The sequence below is a fragment of the Ammospiza nelsoni genome, chromosome 14, assembly GCF_027579445.1.
Source record: "Ammospiza nelsoni isolate bAmmNel1 chromosome 14, bAmmNel1.pri, whole genome shotgun sequence".
NCBI lineage: Eukaryota > Metazoa > Chordata > Aves > Passeriformes > Passerellidae > Ammospiza > Ammospiza nelsoni.
This window is the reverse complement of record NC_080646.1, coordinates 16,173,761-16,192,810: the sequence shown is the minus strand read 5'-3', so window position 1 is coordinate 16,192,810 and position 19,050 is coordinate 16,173,761. Positions and strand designations below refer to the sequence as shown.

The 19,050-nt window shown below is 42.1% G+C and overlaps 1 protein-coding gene across 2 annotated transcripts; it reads right to left on the bottom strand.

The window, feature by feature from the left end:
• Nucleotides 1-3,656: 3,656 nt before the first annotated feature.
• Nucleotides 3,657-14,824, bottom strand: RCN2 (reticulocalbin 2). Of its 2 annotated transcripts, none has more exons than XM_059482415.1 (7): nt 14,687-14,824; nt 14,466-14,571; nt 11,519-11,715; nt 8,914-9,027; nt 8,089-8,185; nt 6,279-6,421; nt 3,657-4,457 (listed from the first exon to the last, which is right to left on the bottom strand). In XM_059482415.1, exons 1-7 carry the CDS (start codon nt 14,786-14,788, stop codon nt 4,305-4,307), a joined length of 912 nt encoding a protein of 303 aa, XP_059338398.1. In that variant the 5' UTR covers nt 14,789-14,824; the 3' UTR covers nt 3,657-4,304. The 2 variants fall into 2 exon arrangements, with proteins under 2 accessions (XP_059338398.1, XP_059338399.1); XM_059482416.1 differs by having other exon boundaries at nt 8,914-9,015.
• Between the last annotated feature and the right edge of the window lie 4,226 nt (nt 14,825-19,050).

The following is a 19,050-nucleotide window of genomic DNA, read 5'->3' as shown; positions in this document are numbered from 1 at the left end:
TTTTTAAAGAAAGGACTTGCAGTGAGATAGCAGCCACAGGGCACCTAAATCTTTCAGAGAAAAGAGTTTATTGCTCTCTTATCACAAGAAATTAACTTCTTCCTGCCTTGCTCAGCCATGAACATGCCGTTAGGATTCAGAGGAAGAAGCTGACACTGATCAGACAGCATCCTGTGTTTGAATGGAATTTATGCATCATGTATGAGGTGTATGAATATGCAACAGGTTATTGTTTTTAAGGGTTAATCCTCTGTTAATGTGTATCCTTTTCCAGGCTTATGTTGCTCAGAAAAGGTACCCAGACGTCCATAACTCTTTGTTTCTATTGTCTCATATGGTCCTAATCCAAATTGTCCAGATTATCATTAATTATATTGCTATTTTTATAACCATTTTATTAGTATTAAACTTCTACAATTTTATAAACAAGTGATTGGTGATTTTCACAAACTGAAAATGACGTTCATGATGTACCCAGAGCGCTGTGGGCCGCTGAGGACACGAGCAGTGATTGGCTGGCCGGGTGGGTGGTGACAGGATCAGCCAATCAGGATTAAGCGCACAGACCGCCAGCGCCATATTGGAGAACGGCTCCAGCCAAGCCGGCTGCTGGGCCTCCAATCTGGGGAGCTTTGTGGTGTTCCTGGCTCCAGCATTAAAGGGATCTCAGCCTGACCTGACAGGCTCACTCAGAAATCCAGCAGTGCCAACAAGGAGCCTGAAGTGGAACTCTTCCCTGACAGCCACTGCACCTCCTTCCACCCCTGCTCTCAGAGGTGTACTGTTTGATAGCACCAAAACCACAATTCCTGAGGGTTTTTTCCCCCAGTAATTAAATTGTTTGGCAATAGAATTGAACTATTACTATTACTATTATGAATGGTACCATTTAAATTCATTCCGTAGTAAAAATTGAGGATAAAAACATTAATTCTTCAAAAACATTGTTTTAAAAGCCCTCAAATTTTCTTATTCTTGAGAATGGAAGTTTCATTTAATTTTAAATTATATACTACTTTAAGCAAAGCTTTTTATCAGGGATTTGGGTGGCAGGTTTGGATTTGAAAGTAGGCAAAATATGAAAATAGCATCTACAAACATTTTTGTGCTCATCCAGGACGCCAAGCAAGAAATGTTTCTGATTTTGGGGAGTTTGATCAAGTAGAAAGTAAACCTTTTATTCTACATAGCAAGAGGAAGAGGGAGTCCATGAAAAGCATTAAGGCAGAAGACAAAGAAATGCTGAATACTCAGATAATCCCAGTGTTGAGATGGCTGTAATTGTCAGAAGTCCTTGGGTGTATTGTGGTCCCTTGGAATGGTGTTTAGGAAATGCCAATGGAGACTGAAGGCACTGGTGCAGTCCTTCCCAGCCTCCAGAACTTTACATATGAGATACAGCTTCCAAACATGCCCACAACAGCGCAGCCCCATGTCCATCTGAGCCCCACAGCCTGGGGACAGCAGCAGCAAGGGAACCACTGCCAGAGGAGAACCATGGGAATGGTTCTCCTAAAATGGACACAATTCAGCCACTGAGCTGTGCCCGCTGTTCTCATTCCATGCGAATGATCTCCGAATTTCCATGGAGGCAATGTCAGGGCCTTGCAAATTATCCCAAATCATACCCATTAAAAATGTTGAAATCACTGTGCCTTCTGTGAGGAGCCAGTCTGTGTTCCCATGGAAAGTGAAACTGCAGCCTCTGAACACCTGCCTTGGTTTGTTCCAGCTGCTCTGGGCCATCGTGGCTGTGGCTGGAGGCTCCAGCATGGCCCAGACCCCACCCCAGGCTCTGTTCAGCCATGAAACCCAACTCCCTCTGCTCCTGTTAGAGGGAACTGCTGGAACAGCCTTCCAAAAGCACTCTCACAGTGCAAGACAGTCCTGCTGGCCTTCTGCTTCAGTAAAAATCCATAACTGATAGAAAGATTGATTGCACAGGCTCTGTTCTTACCTCTTATCTAACATTTCACAGCAGTTTGTAATAGAGACCATCACTGAAAGCCGGACCCTGTTCTGCTGTTTTACCCAAGAGAAAGATCATCAGCCTCTGCCATAATCATAAAAAACATGAATGGATTCCTCTAGAATTAAATAGTGATACTTTGTATATAATAAAATTGTTTGTATCATAGAAATGTGGGGTTTAACCCACAGGTTAAACCCTATGGGTTTAAGCTATCATTACCCCTGAAGTTGTTTCAAAGACAGACAAAGGAAAAAGGGAACTGTGGAGAAGTGTAATGTCATTGGAGCCTTGAATAGCACAAACAGGACTGGGTTGTTCTTGGGGGAAAAGTAGAAGTACTTTGTGAATGAGAAAATGAAATTATTTGGGTTTTTATCCCCCTCTTGTTGTTATAAATTCAGGTACCTTCTGAAAGATGTTTTTAATATCTCTGACACCTTTTGAATGCTTTATCAACACACTGGCTTTCTCCATGCCTTAATTCAAAGCAAATCACTGCTCATTTGCAAGTACTGCACATTCATTAGCCAAGCAGGCAATGCTGGTGCTGCTGAGGAGGTTTCTATGTCTCAAAAGGACCCTTGGATCTGTGTCCCAAACCTATCAGCAGCAGGTCAGCCTCTGGACCAAATGCCCCTTCTTCAGCAGCAGTGACTTGTTTTAGCATCGTGGGAGGCAACACTTCAGCTTCCTTTAGCATATTTTAGCCAATACTCTGCATATGTGCTCATTTAGAAACATCACCATAATATATTTTTTTGTTTGTTTTAATATTCCTGGGCACTGGACTTATTAGACTTCATTTTTTAAAAAATCAGATCTCACCACCACTATAGCAGGAGCTGTACTCATATTCCCAAGGAAGTGACATAAAAAAATATGGGTAGAAAAACATCCAACCACTAAAACTGGAGAAGTGTTTTGAATTTCTATTGCTATGATATCTAAGAATATAGTGTATGTGGTTTTGCTTTGAATCAAAATTTCTAACCTTCTACTGACACAGCACTTACCCCAAAAGGAATTCCATTTGTTCTGAGCATAATTAAGAGGTGGTATCCTGGGAAAAAAACAAGGCAGAACTAGCTGCTTGTACTCAACAGAGCTGGGAGGAAGGAAAACATTGGTCAAGGAGAACACTGTGAGAGCATTACCAGTTATTTATAAAGGAACTAAAAACCCTAACACATTCCACACAAGCTCTTCTGTGAGGCTTTGTCTTTGTCTGGAATACTCAGCTCATTTCTTTCCAGGAGACAGAAGGGAATATCTGGACTTTCCTACACTGAACCTGTAGTAGCCATTTCCTACTACCTGTAGTAGCCATTAACTCTTATTTCAAATAATCACAAAATGGGACAGCACTCACCTGTGGAGTTTTCAGATAAGGTTAACTTTTAGATGTTAGTACTACAAATATTATTTATGTAATGCCTTGATGCTTTAACCTTCCATATACTGCAAATCAAAAAATAAACACAATTGCTTTTGCAAACTTGTCCAGAAAATGCAAAATGCACATCTTGCTTTTTTTTGAATCTTCTTTAGCAGCCAGATAAGATGACACATCTCTGGTTAATAAAGCCAAGAATGCTGCCACTGGACATTATGCACATGGCTCACATCTCCAGGAGCTGCTATGGGTGACCCAAGGTGAGAAACAGATGTACAAAACACAGAAAGATAGAACATTTTAAGTTTTAATCCAACAAATGAAGAAGGTCTCGACACAGTAAAATACCACTGCATTGCTAATGCTCTACAACTGTACATTAAAAATAATTCTTGTCTATTGATGTAAAAATAGCAAGTTTTATGATAGAGTAAAACACAGTATAGAAACCATTCAAAATCAAGTAGAAACCTCTTAAACAACTGAGGCATTTATGTAAGTATTTCTCCAAAGGTATTAAACAAAACACAGTTAATACTAACTCTAAACATCCCCCCACCTTCCCCACACTCTGCCCTAATTTATTGATTAGAAAAATAGTAGTCTCAGCTAGTATATTTTGCATTCTTTCAGAACCATCTAGATTCTCCATTTTCTTCAAGTACAGTAGAACAACTCATCACAATACAGTACTACCCTGAAGTAATTTATTTCCCAACACTACAGAATTCTGACAGCAAGTATTTCAAATTAATTGTGAAGGCTACAAGAGGCCCAGGAAGTTTGCAGGAGGGCAATTTAATTTTGAATGCAAATTATTTACACAAACATTAGTGTACTGTAATTACAGCATGAAACTTGCAATGCAGCTGATGAGTGCTTTTAACAAAAGCTTCAAATGAAAGAAAGGGAAGAAAAAAAGATTACAAAATAAATAATCTAAAGTTCTTCATGGTAGAAACGTTCATCATGAAGCTGCCTACCATAATCTGTTGCTTCACTGTTAAGAAACAAATCTTGGTTCTTAAGAATCTCTGCTTCAGAAAGCTTTTTATCATCATTCAAATCCATCTCTTCAATGAGGTGCAGAGCCTGTAAAAAAACCAGACCACCACATGCACCAAGTTAAAACAAATCTGGTTTGTGCTTATTTATATATTATAAAAAGAGGGAAGTTTAGCAGTAAGATGAAAAACCAAATGCAGAGTATTTTATTTGTAGCTCATTCACCAGAATTTCATAGCTCAAAGCTAACAGGCTGTGCAGCAGCTCTACTGGACCACTTATTTCTGAGAAATGGAGTCCTGGTATTACATGGCCTTTGTTTTCATTTGCTGAACATCTACAAATGCAGTGATTTAGAGAATCCTTCTGTTCCTGCTTTTCCTGATTGGTTTGGCTCAATGAAACTGAGCCAAAAATAACGGGCACAAACGTCAGCTAAGGGGATTTTAAAAGCACTCTGCATGGCAAAAGCTGAAAGATTAATATGACAAACATCTTGGCCAACGCATGTCAATTCCTGAAAATGGAATAGATTGTAATTTTTCTATTTTTATGTCATTTAACTACCGGGTTTCTCAAGTAATTTTGAAATGCTGAAATAGAAGTGTGATACTCTGACTTCAAACAGCAGTTTATGACTGAATCAATGCTACCTTCTCTTAAGGACAGGTGACTTTGCTAAGCCTTTGTATTACCCAAAGGAAAAAACTAGCAAATTAGAAAAACAAGTAAAACAAATTATTAGTTGCAGAATGGAGCTATTACTATTACAGAATGGAGCTATTGCTGTAAGCCAAAATCTGAAAGATTGCTAAGAAGAGCTAAAAAAAACCCAAACCAAGGAAGCTAACACAGATATGAGCAGCCCCAGCAGCACAGAGCTCATGTTAGAACAGTGCTATTTCTGTGAACTAAGAACTGAGCACAGCCAGAACAGGCCATGCAAAGGCTCTCAGATCCCCATTTACAGCAGCACTCCCAGAACAGCTCAGCATCCCACAGGTCCCACACAGCAGCACCCAGGGCTGCTGCTGCTGCTGCTGCTGCTGCTGCTGCTGCTGCTGCCACCACAGGGCTGCTCCTGGCCCCAGAGCCCAGCAGGGCACAGGGGGCAGCTCATGGGCTGTGTGTCTGTGTGTCTGTGTGTCTGTGTGTCTGACACAGCGAGGTGCCTCTCTTCCCCAGGAATATGAGACCATGGGAAGACCTGGCGTTCCTGCCATTTTGAACACCAAAATCCTCCAGGGTAAAGCAAAGACATGGAAAAGTTAGCTGAGAAGTTACTAGAAGAAAGGCAGAAATCCTCTCTACTGCAGTCAGGGACTGGAAACTGCCACAAAAAAAAAAAAAAAAAAAAGCTAAAATGAGAATCCACTTAAAAGCTATTATGCTGTTCTATCCCTGATTAAACCATTTTAATTAGCATCATCAAAGTTTTACACCATCTTGAATCACAGAGTATTTCCATTTTCTTGTACTCAAAACCAGTTTTTAGTTCTACAATTATGATGATTTATCCAGTTAGAAGAATTACAATCAGTTTCTTATTTCAAAATTATGCTGTTCCTTTAGGTAGTGCATCTCATTAGACTTACCTACAACAACTAAAAATGACTTATTAAAATTCTGTACCCATGAGTCAAAGCAGATAAGCTATTTAAACATGTACAAAACCACTTTGTTAATTTACAAACATTTACACAATTAATAGGAACTTCACATTTGCAGTTAAAGGACCTGCACTCCTTGTCAAAATGAAAAGAAATTAAAAATATATGCAAAGATCTACTGATATATTTTTTTTCAATAACTAAGACATGATAAATCTGAATGCTTCTCTCATTTCACTGTGATTCTTCAAAATTCCCCTGCAGTAATTAAAATGTAACCAGCAGTGAAACCACGAACCTCCTCTTGTGCAATACCCTGATTGTTGGGTACTATCCAAGACAGCAGCTCTTGAGGGTTGAGTTTTCCATCATGATCCTTGTCATAGTCATTCACAAACCGATCCTTCTCAACCAGGATCCATTCTGGATCTTCCCTTGCAGCTGGTAAGACACAAGTGTAAAGTTTAAAGCTACTCTACACTTTAAAGCAGAGGTTTTCATCTTTTCTCCTAAGCAGATACACTTATTCTATAAAACATTACCTAAAAGTGATGTCACTAAACAAAAACAAACCATAAGGGGCAGAGGAAAGTAGGGAAAGCAATTTCATGTACTGTCAGTATTTATTTGCATACTTGTTTTATACTTACCCAATGTACAGGTATTGCATCCTGCAGCCTACAGCAATCTTAGACTTGTCCTTAACTCTTCATGTAATTGAGAAGTAATTCATCAAAATTATAAACACTGCAGACAAGCATAAACTGGCTTTCTAAGCCTTATGAAAGTCAAAAGCAGCAGGTATCACAAGCAGGTAAGTAACAGTTTCAAAATAATTACAATTTCACTATTAAAGAAGAAAGAATGAAGTCTCTCCTTCCTTTCTAACATTTGGTTTTGCAAGGAGATTTTCCCTTTATGTCACAATTCACCATACAGAGTTGCCCCAAACCATGAGCTAATTATGAATCAGAGCCCCCATGCAGCCTATTAGTCATTTTAAAGAGTGCTGCAGGAACAGTCTGCAGGAGAGAAAAGCTGAAGTAGTTTGTACAATCACAGCTGATTCTCAAGTCTTGCTAACAAGTTGTAAGACAAGGCTGTTATCTTCTTTATTACTACAACAATTTCACTCCTTTCCAACAAACTTTTTATAGACTGGCTTGGAAAAGCTTTCTTTCATGTTAGAGCAGGGAAAAGATAAAGAATTCTGTAGCTGCATCAGAGATTGGTTGTTTTTACTGGCTCTGACAAACAAAGATGGTTATAAAATGTGAAATTCCAGGTGGCTGATTAGAGTGAAGAAAAACAGATTATTCCCCTGGTTCTCCATATCCTCATGTGGCTTACACAACTCTCCCCAGCTAGGATGCAATTCAAAATTAGCACTGCTTTGGGACAAGCAGACTTTCCACAAAACTGAGCTTTCTGGAATGGGAAGAATTATTTGCCCTAGCTTTTAGCAAATCAAATACAGTGTGTAAAATATTCATTGAGAAATGTTGATAAGCATCAGCTAAGTGTCCTTCTTCTCGTAAAAGAAGGAACAGATCAAGTTTAAGGAAGGGCAAGATTGAAAAAAGCAAACCCAAACAAACCAAAGAGTGAAGGCAGCAATCGCTGCACTGATAGCTGGAACAGCTCAGTGACTCCTCACACTTCACCCCACTCACAAAACTCTCAGCTCAGTCCTCCCAAAGCAAGGCTGGCAGTGCCTGCTCAGGCTGACCAAGGCCAAGGCAGTTTACCCTCACATTCCTGCTAGCTGGATCTGCAGATGTGCTCAGCTGGCAAATATGGCTGCACCTTGTTTCAGCTGTATCCTCTGTGGTCAGGAATTCATTTCAGTCTTTCAGAAAACAAGAAGCAACTTGCAAGGAAACTGTGGAATGGGCTACACACAAACCACCACCAAGTACACATGGGGCAACTGAAATAAGGAGTCTACTATGCCCAGTTCCAGAAAACAGAATTATTCTAAGACAGAAAATCTTCCTCAGAATCTGTAGGTCTAATGTGAAAAGCTGAAAATAAAGGTGCATCCAATTCCCCCCATACCAAAAGTTTTTTTAGTTCCCTCTTTCATGTCCCTTCCCATTATTCCTTACTTGGGTCTCTTCTGTAATCACCAAGGAATTCTTCCAGGCTAACAAATCCATCACCATCTTTATCATGTTCTTCTAAAGCCTCCTGAATGACAAAGTCCTTTTGTATACATACAAAGAGCAAAATTAGCAACCCATGATCAAGAGAAACAGCACTGAATCATTTTGGAGCAATGACGTATTCCTTAAATGAAAGACTCCCTCATTTCAAATCTCTTTTTGTGCTTTATGCAGACTAGTGCAGTAATTGGTTCCTGTGAAATAAACCAGATCTGTTCTTAAGAGTTTAGAATGTCAGATTTCATGAAAACCAAATCTGAAAGGTGTCTATAGAGCTGGAATCCTTCAACACAGTTCAGAACTGCAAAAGCAGCTCAGAAACATTAATATGTACAAAGCTCTATCATCCAATTTCACTTTGATTATCTGGTGGATTCACTAATTTGCATTCTTGCAACTTAATTGAACTGTTAGAACTGGCTGGTCTTTTGTCCACCAGAGAGCCAAAACCAAAAGCTAAAACCTCACTGATGGATTTGCAGCCTAACAGAGCTGTGAGGTGGCTAAGGTGGCTAAGACAGTGCAGTCCCCAAAGCTGGGGATACTTATGCAATCCTAACTCTGGGAACAGATTTCAAAGAAAGCACTGAACTCCTGCTCCAGCTCCTGACCTCCAGCACTGGATCCATGAGACATCACCCAATTTTAATTTGGGCTGTCCAAACCATATCCATAACTGCTCCACCTCCTGTGGCACTGAGGCTAAGGACACACATTGAAAAGACCCCCACACACAGGCTGATAAAGGTTTTCCCCTATAAACCTTACCGTCATGTACTCCACCTCTTCAGGATGCTCAAATGCAATATATTCATCCACATTCAGAGCAGGAACATCATCTCTATTAGCTTTCTCAAAACGTTTTTTCTCCTTTAAATGAAGCTTAGAAAATAGATTTAGTTAGAGCCCTTACTGGAAAGGAAAAACAACATAATAGTAGCTGGCTCATTAGCATATTAATTGTTTCACATTACCTACTCATACTATCCTGATGATAAATTTTCACTAAAAACAGCTCACTGAGAGCAATAAGAACAACACTTTTGATTGAGGTGGTTTTATTCTAAGAATCACAAAAACCCCTGTTTTTTCCAATTTAAGGAGACATTTAAAATGAACCAAAGAGAGATAATAAAAAGACCAAGGATTCTCATTTTGATATGTGCATCCTCTTCTAAAAGTCACCAATTTCTAAAATAACAAACTGGAGAACCATTATTATAATTAATGGCATCCATTGCAAATTCCAAAATTTACATTTTAAAGACACTTAACTTTGTAATAGCTCTACATCTTATTTATGTCAAGGGCTGTCTGTAGTTCAGAGAAGGTCGTGAAAGATCATGTATGTAAAATGTCTTTTCTGAAGCCATTTTAAGGCCAGATTCCTTTACTACAGGACTGCTGTCCTTTAAATGTGATCATTTTAAACATTTTTGTGTTATTGTTTATATTTTATGTGATCATTTTAAAAGTCACTTCTCTAACCTGTTTTAAGTATACATATTAGCATGCCATTTAAAAAGAAATAATATCTGATATAAGCAGGCAAGTTATAATTTCTGAATGTCTTGCACTTTCTGTCTTCCAGATGTGCAAAGATTTCCTATTTTTTTCTTGTTCTGTTTTGTACAATCTCTTTATACAAAATACAGACCCACATCGTTGACAACCAATCTCTGCTCAAACTGCAGATCATGTGAAATATAAAAATCTTGGAATCCCATCCTAAGGTGTGCTGTGTTATCAGCGTGAGTGATCTGGGTACAGGAGTAGCCAGCAAATAAGAGATCATAAACATTTTACAAATAACCATTTGAAATTGTACTTTTGGTTTATATCTCACCTATTGACACTTCTCTCAAAATCAGGCTAAGCTGATGAACACAGAGCATTACATGTAACAAGTGAAGTGCAAGATCTTAACTATTCTGCAAAATAGTGAAATGTCCTCTTAGAGAAAAGCTGACTTTAGCTGGGAGTTTAACTAGGAAGGCAATCCAGAAGGATTACAGAAAGCACTATACTGCCTATACTGCAATGTAAGCTTGAACCATTGAGGGAGAAAGAAAGTTTTCCAGAGTTTTTTGGGAAATGATGAGCAAGGCTGCCATCTCCTGGTAAACTCCTGCTCTTACCTGATGTCACTTCCAAACTGTATCTTACTCTTTCACCTTGATCAGAGCAGGACCACTATACTAATCTGAAAACCTAAGGAAAATGCTGAAGGTGCCTGACCTGTGATGCTTGTACAATGCTGCTCATTTACAATCTACGTTGGAGAAGCCAGCAGGCAGGAAAATGCAGCAAGCAGTCAAGTCATAACATGAGCAAGCAGTTCTATCCCAGCTTATAGATTCATAGCTCCCTATGTATCTGTGATGCCAATGTCCCAAAAATGGTATCAATATTTTGACTGGAAGTTCCTCTGAAAGTCTTGTGGTATTTAAAAGCTATGTAATTATTCAGTTATGCGACATACTATGCTTTACAGTTTGTTTCTTCAATGTGTAAAATCCTTTGTTCACTATATTAGTTTAACTTCTGCTAACATCCTAAATTACCTACTACTACTTTACTAAAAGCCGACAAAGCAATCCTCACAGAAAAAAATAAACCTCTGACTAGAATAGTCTAAAAACACACTTATTCTCTTTCTGGGAAACATTTACATGTACTTACAAATGTGGAACTTGAAAGGAAACAAGTTTTGCTATGTGATGGTTCTTGTGAACCTGTTCACCCTGCCTCTCTCCCTGCTTAAGCATCTGCTTCCATAGACGTGACTCACACACAACTTCTGTGTTTAAACATCCATTTTTAGCTGTGGGAGCTGCATTTTCATTGCTTAAAACTGTTTGTTTGAATGGCTGTTGCTTTCTCTGTGGATCTCTCTCTAATGGACAGGCAATGTTACAGCAGGCAATACTGACAGCCCACACTGAGTGCCTGAGCAGTAACTGAAAGAAGGGCTGTAACAGTGCAACTAAGGGGTTAAAGAGCTTCCTTCTGCTCCAGCCCCAGTGCTGCTGGCCCTGCTGAGGGCAGGACTGTGTCAGGCTCAGACTTCACCCAATGGATTGCATCCTGGGTTAAAGATGGTGGCTGGAGACCATGCTCTGCTATAAGACTTATGCTCCACTCAGCCAGAAAAATACACTCAGGAGGTGCCATTTCACTGTGTCTTTATTTTGTCAGTAGCAGCTTTAATACTCCACTACTTTCCTTTAATTACTCCCCTATCTCAGATAGCATAACATGTTAACCATATGCCAGCTGCTCTGCTTTCTCTACCCATCTTGTTCTGTCACAATAAACAAATATTGCTGCCTTTGGCCAACAGCTTCCAGGAGCTGCTGCTGAAACATTTTACCTGGCGAAATGATTCTTCTTCTTGATCCTCCAGGACAGTGTTCTCATCAAAATCAATTACACGATCATACATTTGCAAGTTATACTCCTTCCAGGACACCAGTCCGTCACCATCTTTGTCATAGTCACTGAAGTGCTGCTTGGCTTCTTGTGTAACATAATGCTTAAAAGACTGCTGTATCCAGGAGCTCAGCTCATCTGTGGAAACCATTAAAAATATAACAAAAGAAAGAGAATCAGAATCATCTGCACCATAAAAATTGTGAAGATGACACAGATCTATTCTGTCTGGAATATACTTTGCAATTCAGATGAAAGCATGCAGGCAAGAGGTTACTTAAAGCAAACCAGTCTGTTTGCTCCATGCTGTGGCTTTTTCCAAGGTAACTGAATGAGGGAATAGATCACAGCTACAGACTTCAGGGGGTTTGTTAATGATTATGTGGCCTAGTCTTTTCTAGTCTGAAAGAAATCAACACTATACCATCATTTCTCACTTATTTCTTCTCCAGAGTTTTATGAAAATGATGCTGAATATAGTTTAGACACACAACTCTAAATCTCATTTGGTATCCTAAAAAACCATTGTTCCCATCACTCTGGGGTTTCTTTAGAAAAATCCACAAACTGAAATCAAAAACCACTTTATTTTGTGTCATTGCCTTAATTACCCAAAATAAAATATTAACTACTTTTGTAGTGCTACTTTCCCTTTACTTGGGGCTGAAATCAAGCCTCACATAGTTTGGAAAGGTTTTTTAGCTGCTTGTTTTTATACAAATGTAGCTAAAAGAAATAAAACTTAATATACCAATGAACTGACAGAAATACATTAAAGTTACTTCATTTAGAGAAGACTGGGAGAACATATTCTCCCAGTATCTCTCAGTTATTTTCAGGTGCCTGGAAGGGAAAAACATCTCCCTCTGCATTGCAAAAATTATACATCCTAATCAACTCAACTGAAATCCTGCTCTGAAGAGTCATGATGACTAAAAAAGAGTCCTACAGAAATCACTACTTTGACGCAGAAAAATCTTACAGCATTTATTAAATACGAAAGTATCTTATCCTCTCCTTCTTGGCAGAGGCATCAATACAACTTTATTAGGTTTATTTAAATATCCTTGAAAAGCAACAAGGGATTTTTAAAAATACATTTTGAGTACTGAATTTATATTAGCAAAGGGACCAGCTTGCTAACAGATTCTGTGAATCGACTGAACGTGCAGAGGTGTGTGTGCCAGCAGGGCTTGTGCACAAACCAGCACTGCCTTCCAAGAAACTGCAACATTTCTCAAAGATGGGCACCATTAATTAATGGTTTATTTCCCAGCACTGAAGGTGTGAGGCACAGCCATGTGATATCCACATAATGTCCAGTGCCATGAATCGGAAATACTTAATATTCCAACACTAGAGAAGCAGCATTAAGATATTTCATCTTCTTCTCACCAAATGGAGGCACTAGTAAGGAAGATGTTCTCAAGAGTTTTGCAATACAGTGAGGAATAACTGAGCTCAAAAAGCTTCAGTACCATAAGTTTCTTACTGTAAAAACACATTCCACTGTGAGTTTTACCTTTGGGAAGTGAAAGGAAGGCAAGTTTTCATTAGACTGAGAATCAGATGCAGTAAATACACTATGAGGACAGAGTATGGCTGGAATTCCTATCCTTTTATATAATACTTTTTTCCTTAAAGCCTTCATGTTGTGAGCTGCTTGTGGTGTATGACAGGGATTAGCCATCCCACTGAAGTTACAGACTATCTCACCTCTACACAGTCTTGCAGGAACACTGAAATAAGGGTGCAGTTTATTAAATTTAGTGTATAAAGTGAGAAGCATTCAAAAGACACTCGGTCTTGTCTTTAAAACTGCATTTTGTTCTCTCACCTAGAAAGCTTCCTGCATGTTTAGTGTCATTTTAATGAAATCATGTTCTGGCAATTGACCAAGGATTCTGCTTGCTTTGTGTGTGCACATAAGAGACTTTTTTGTCAAAATCACAGCAGAGCAAAAAAAGTTCATAATGAAGTTTAAAATTAAATTTAGATTATCATAATGATGTACTGAAAGGGCCTGAGTTTACCATGGAGCTCCTAAGTCTGACTGACAAAAACCTGTCTGGAAAGAGCCATTTGATAGTGTTCTATGATGCAATATCATCCTTCAATGTCACTTGGTGTCACCAGGTACTGAAGCACACCTACGTAGTATTATGGCTGCAGTACTTTCCATCTTACACCCGCTCTCTGATTGCACATAACAGGATTACAAGCATGGAGACCCACTTGATTCCAAGTAGCTTCAGACATGCAAGAAGCAGGTACCAGTGCAAAGGAGGTACCTTCAACTTCATACTGCTCTGACCTACACTGACTCTTGCTGGCCACACTCCTTCCATCACAGAATGGGTCAGGCTGGAAGCAACCACGGTGGTCATCTGGTCCAACCTCCCTGCTGAAGCAGGGTCATCCCAGAGCACATGGCACAGGATTGTGTCCAGAAAGTTCTGGAGTACCTCCACTGAGGAGACTCCACAACCTCTCTGGGCACTCTGTGCCAATGCACAATCTCTGCACAGGAAAGAAGCTCTTTCTCATATCGCGGTGGAATTTCCTGAGCATGAGTTTCTGTTCATTGCCTCCTGTCCAAGAAGCTGGCACCACCGAGCAGAGCCATGCTCCATCCTCTTGGCACCCTTCCTTTAGGTATTTACACATATCAGCGAGGTCCCCTCTCAGTGGTCACTTCTGGAGTCAAACAGAAACCTTAGGCACAGAGATAGCCTCTGTGTGAGCCTGTCAGTGTTTCTAACTCATTGTGCAAGGGATCGTGATGTTTTCCACAGGGATTCTCCCCAGCACAAGAGCCACGGGCTGTGTCACGGGTAGAGCGCGTTCTCCTCCCGGAGCAGCCCGGCCCGCCCGGCCCCCGCCGTTACCCTCGCTGAGCAGCCCGTCCTCGTCCGCGTCGATTTTCTTCACGATGTTCCTCAGCCGCCGCTGCTGCTCCTCCGGGCTGAGCCGCGCGTACTCCTCCGCTTCCTCCTGCGGCACAGCAGCAACACGCCCCGTCAGCGGCCCGGCCCGGCCCGGCCCGGGGAGCGCGCCCGCCCCGCGGCCCCGCCGGAGCGGCGGCCGGCCCCGCCCGCCCCCGGCCCACCTGCCCGCCGAGCAGCGCCTCCCGGTCGTACTCGGCACGGTGCTGCCCGCTCGCCGCCGCCAGCGCCAGCGCCAGGCCCAGCGCCAGCAGCACCGGCCGCATCGCGCCGCCCGCCCAGAGCGATCCGCGGCGAGGGGCGGGGAGAGGGCCGGGGGCGGGCGGGGGGCGCGGCGGAGGGTCGGGCCGGCGGGCGGAGGGTCGGGCCGGCGGGCGGAGGGTCGGGCCGGCGGGCGGAGGCGGCCGGGGGTGTCACTTGCGCACAGTGGCGGCCGTTCGGGAACGGGAACGGGCCTCTCTCGCCAAGGCTTTTTTGGTCTACCAGCGAGAGGTACCAAATACCGTCAGGATATACTGAGAATTATCCAACTGTTAAATATCAGTGAGGCCTGTCAGATGAAGTGATTTACTACGGTCTGAGTTCGAGGAGCGTTTGGACATGGTAGGAGTGACTATTCGAGATGCCCTGCACAGGACACAGAGTTGGGCTGAATGATCCTGATGGGTCCCCTCCACCTCGGCATATTCTGTGATTCTGTGTTACCAGAATTTGAGGCAAGCATCAACAAACCCTGCAAGGGGAAGATGATCAGGAAATGAGGTGTGCCAAAGCTTTATACCAAAAAGGAACGAGCATTAGTCTTGCTTAAGGGCGCAACTCACAAGTAACGCTTCTGAGGCAAAGAGAAAGGGAAGCGAGGCTTTGTAAGAGTTATTAATAATTGGATCAATGCAAGTTTTAATAACTGTTCAACACAGATAATAGAAAGCTGTAAAATAAATTTAGCCTCATTGACCACTCAGACAAACTGAAAATACATCGTGTAAATGAGCAGGGGCCTCCCCAAGAATATAATTCCTAACAGCTGTCACATGAAATTGGGATTGCTCTGATCCCGACCCCACTGTGTCAAATTAATCGTTGTTACTGGGTTGAGATTTATGTAGGACCATTGTTAGATTTGTTTTTTCTCTTTTCAATATAAGAGTCTTTTCAAAATTCTTCCTTTAGCCAGAAAGAGGTGAGTTTAACCTACCTGTGTTTCCATGAACACCATTGTTTAGGCAAAGCCCCAAGGTAATGGAAATTGCTGCACTGTCCAGTCCCTTCTATGGCTGATCCCAGTTCACCCCCAATTCTATTAACTGTGAAGAGCTACGACAGTTCATTTTGAAGATCCGAGAGTAAAATATTGCAATAAATCAGTAAATGTGTTATTGCAATTTCCTGCCTGTATAAGAAATGTCTTTCCATTAAAAAATCTAATAGTGAGTTAAGTCTAATATCTTTTATTGGTTTAAATGTCAAATTTCCCATCAGTATTTAATAAATCACATGTACAAAATGTGAATTGAGTCCTACTATTTGCGGCATGTGTAGACAAAGCAAATCCTATGAGCAATCAAGTCAGAAATATGATTTGATTAGATTCTGAAATAGCACTCAGGATGCTTTGTTTTCTTTGTCTGATGCATTAGTAACACTACAAAAAACCTCTTTGCTGTGTATCTCAAGGGTTGACAAGTGTATCAGACTGGACATTTCAGTACACAACCTGCAAAACCACATTTATTATTATTGAATTCATTATATCATATATATTAGGAAAAAAATCAGAGAAAAGGCAAAAAAATCAGAGAAAAAAACAGAGAAAATCATATTCTTCTCCATGTCAAAATACAACAGACCCTTCCCAGCACACAGTTAAACCAGTTGTGTAATAAAATTCAAGACCATTCTGGTATGAATGCGGGGGAGGGGGGGGAAGAGAGAGGTTTTTCTGTTCCCTCCATTATTTTAACCACTTGCATAGCAAATGCATCACTATTGTAAGTTAAAAGGGAGTATCAGTGAAGCTATTTTTAAATCAGAATATCAGTCATGCTATATAAAAATTTTTTTATGTGGTGAACTTCCTGACTTTTCTGGAGAATCTGCCCTTCCTTCAAGCCAAATCACATGCAGTGTGTCACAAATCTATTTGGAGCCCTTCTTTTGGTCACAAAGAAAAAGAGAATGTTAAAAGGTCATGTTCAACTTCTCTGTGAGATCTGCAAGTGTAAATTGGGTCTGTTGGACTGTCAGCACAAGACCAGCAGTCCAGCAGCACAAGCACCAGTTCCTGAGCAGTTATTTCTAACAAGTCAAGTTATCCATCTGGTGTTCACTGTAAGTTTTTGACATTTCTACATTTCAGTTTTATAAATCACTGCTTGACTTGAATAAGCCTTAATTCATTTTATTCTAATGTATGTACTGACAGAATTGATTGACAGTAGCTTAATTTAGATAGGCTTCCATTTTGACATATTTTGTTATTATCACATCAACATTTTAAGCTGCATGAGGCCATTTATCTAAGACCTGCATGCAAAGATTATCCTTCCTTTTTCCATTATAAAAGTTGTTGATTTTAGGTTTAAATAAGGGAAAAAACTGAGCAGCAGTTTATGAAGATCATCAACATTTAAATACCCTGTGTTTGGATTTCAAAGTGACAGTAATTTGCTTTGGTACTACCCAAATATAACTTCTTGAATGTTCCAATTGTTTCATAAGACTTTGCAGGAAGTATTTTATACTCTGCAGACATTACTGACCTGTTTTTCTAGTTCTTTGCATTTAGTGCAGTTATTAATATCTGAGGAAATAGGTTATGAGAGGAGATTCTTCTGATGCTGTATCTGATTTGGCATCAAACCAGAACAGCAGGATTTGATGCAACACAGTATCAGGGCACTCAGCTCAGCCACACATTGAGGAGGCAGCTGATAAATAATAAGTGCATTGTCAAAGGATGGCACTGTGAGGGATTTGGATGAAATCTTCAAGGCTCAGCTCTCTGCTCCCAGGTGAGTGATGTATCCTTTCTGAGAGGTGTTGTTGCTGCTGCAGATCCAACTGAAGCGTGTATGATCTCCCAAGCCATCTATTGCCATCCTTGCAGGACTTTTAATGTTTTAGAGATGACAGCCCGAGCTGTCCAGGTTATCATTTAGGCCTCTTTCTTCTTGCTATTCCTGTCAAACACAGGGAAATGGATTATTCTTTTCACATCATGCTTTTACATGCTTGAACACTCCTACCACATCCCCTTTTGTCTTATCAGATTCCACTTGTCTGGTGTTTCTTCACAAATCACATTTCCCAGGCCTCAGACCCCAGGAGGAATGCGGGACTCTTCACAAGCCCCACCCATCCCCAGGTGGGCACGCTGGACACAGTAGCCCAAACCACACTTCAGTGTTACACCCCAGGATTAGGTGCCTGTTTTATACCTGTACCCCATGTATTGCACACAGTTATTTACTGTCCCCCTTTTCTCTGCTCCCAGCAGTGGGGAGGGGCTGGGTGCTGAGGGGCTGACTGCCATGACTCAGTGATCACACAGGCACAGGAAGCCACATCAGGCTGACAGCAGCTGAACACGAGCCCAGGCAGGCAACAAGGCCAATGGCCCCTGGGCAGTGCCAGCAGCGCTGTGGCAGCAGGAGCAGGGCAGGGACCATCCATCCCCCTGTGCTGGGCTCTGCTGAGGCCACACCTCACATGGGGGCCCCTCACAACAAGGAAAACATGGAGGAGCTCCAGCATGTCCAGAGGAGGGAACAGAGCTGGGGAAGGGTCTGGAGTATCAGGAGCAGCCAAGGGAGCTGCAGGGGCTCAGCGTGGAGGAAAGGAGGCCCGGGAAGACTCTTGCTCTCCACAGTTTACCAACAGGAGGTAAGGGCTGGTCTCCTGCCAGGCAATGGTGACAGGATGAGAGGCAATGGCCTCAAACTACACCAGTGAAGATTTAGGTTGGACATCTGCAGGAATTTCTTTGCAGAAGCAGTGATTAGACATTGGAACAGGATGCCCAGGGAGGTGATGGAGCCACTGTCCCTGGAGGTGTTTAAGGTGTTTAGCCATGGCACTTGGTGCTATGGTCTAGGTGACAAGGTGGTGCTCGGTCACAGATGGGACTCAGTGGTCTCAGAGGCCTTTCCCAAGCAGATCGATTCTGTGACCGCACCCCAGCGTTTCCTCAGGGGCTGAGGGCAGCCCCGAGCTTGGCCTTGCCCGAGGGGCCGCGGGAACCTCCTCAGTGGCCTCCTCAGGGTGGGGCGAGGCGCGGGCAAGGCGAGGGCACCGCCTCGCCGGCGCGGGCCGGGCATGCATCGGGCGGGGCGGGTGGAAGGTGTGTGGCCAGGTGTGCAGCCAGGTGAGGGCACCGCTTGCACCCGGCGCGGGCCGGGCATGCGTCGGGCGGGGCGGGTGGAAGGTGTGGGGCCAGGTGAGGGCATCGCCTCACCGGCAGGCGCCGCGCATGCGCAGGCCGGCCGGGCGGGGCCGGCACGGCAGCGGGCGGGCGGTGGCGGCGGGG